At 46.2% G+C, this 1,471-nt stretch overlaps 1 protein-coding gene across 1 annotated transcript; it reads left to right on the top strand.

Annotated features, from left to right (window-relative positions):
* Window positions 1–314: 314 nt before the first annotated feature.
* LOC129024506 (protein ARMCX6-like) lies at window positions 315–1,471 on the top strand (the record flags this gene model as incomplete). The annotated part of the gene is made up of 1 exon (XM_054471610.1): window positions 315–1,471. A coding segment is annotated over one exon (555 nt), but the record flags the coding sequence as incomplete, so codon positions are not given.

Below are 1,471 nucleotides of genomic sequence, written 5' to 3' on the forward strand. Positions count from 1 at the left end.
CTCAGACTGACGAATTTGTGAAAGAAAATATGGAAGTCTGGTCTAGAAGTTGACACAGTATTCATCCACTTATCAGAAGAAGGCACAACCAAGCAAGAAAAACAAAAAGAGCGTGGGAGCTACAGACAGTGGGGAAGACAGGCAAGGCCCATGATCTGCAGTCAAGAGTTGAGGATAAGTCAAGCCCTGGGGATCAGTCTGACAATAATCATGGGCAGTAAGAACTCGCAGCCTCTCCAAAAGCAAACCATCGAAATAAAAATGAATCACCTATTCCCCCAATAAAAATAAAAAAAATTTCTGGGTATGCTCAAAACTTTAAAAATGGCAGTTGTGTTCTGGACCTCTCCAAGTGTCTTTTCATTCAGGGAAAACTGTTGTTTGCCAAGCCCAAGGATGCGGGCTTTCCATTTAGCCAGGATATCAATAGCCATTTGGCCAGCCTCTCAATGGCTAGAAACACGGGCCCCACTCCAGACCCCACTGTTAGAGAGGCTTTGTGTGCCCCGGATAACTTAAATGCGAGTATTGAAAGTCAGGGCCAGATTAAGATGTACATCAATGAAGTGTGTCGGGAGACTGTGTCACATTGCTGCAACTCATTTCTGCAGCAGGCCGGATTAAATTTGTTAATAAGCATGACAGTTATTAATAACATGCTTGCCAAGTCCGTTTCAGACTTGAAGTTTCCTTTGATATCAGAGGGAAGTGGATGTGCTAAGGTTCAGGTTTTGAAACCGCTGATGGGTTTGTCTGAAAAGCCAGTCTTGGCGGGGGAGTTAGTCAGTGCCCAGATGCTCTTCTCATTCATGTCCCTCTTTATCAGAAATGGAAACAGAGAGATTCTCCTGGAAACCCCTGCCCCATAAACGGCCCTCTAGAACACAGTGGGACGGAATCCACCCACAACGCGCTTGGTTTGCAGATGTCAAAGAATCTGCAGAGGGTGCTACTGAAGATCCAGCCTCAGCCAATCACCACCTCATTGGGTGAAAGTTCCAGGGCTCAATCCAGGACCACACTCTTATTGGCCAGGCAATAAGGGGCTCCCACAGAGCTTTGAGTAACTTCTTGGTTGTGCAGTCTGCAGGCAATGTTGGCATTGTAAATTCCTCCCTTGCAGCCTCCTTCATGTGGTGAGGGGATCACTTCAGCTGCCTGCTGTGGACAAAGAACATCAAATTACAGCATCACGAGTGCTATTGTTGCCTGTGGTGGTCTCCCTGTCCAAGCGGGACCGCTTTGCAGAGACCAGACGCATATCGCAGCTTGAGCTGAAAATGCATTTGTTGCAGCTTAGGTTGAATTACTTTTCGTTTACTCTTTCTTCTACAGGCGCCTGATGGATAGTGAACCTATTCATCAAAAAGGTGCACTGCTCTTCTGTCTATTGTACCGACTTAACCTCTTCCACCCAAGTCCGCATCTGTGTGTATCATCAATAAAGTTGTGTGCTTTGATTGGCAGAAAA

This window comes from Pongo pygmaeus, chromosome X, assembly GCF_028885625.2.
Source record: "Pongo pygmaeus isolate AG05252 chromosome X, NHGRI_mPonPyg2-v2.0_pri, whole genome shotgun sequence".
NCBI classification, from domain to species: Eukaryota; Metazoa; Chordata; class Mammalia; order Primates; family Hominidae; genus Pongo; species Pongo pygmaeus.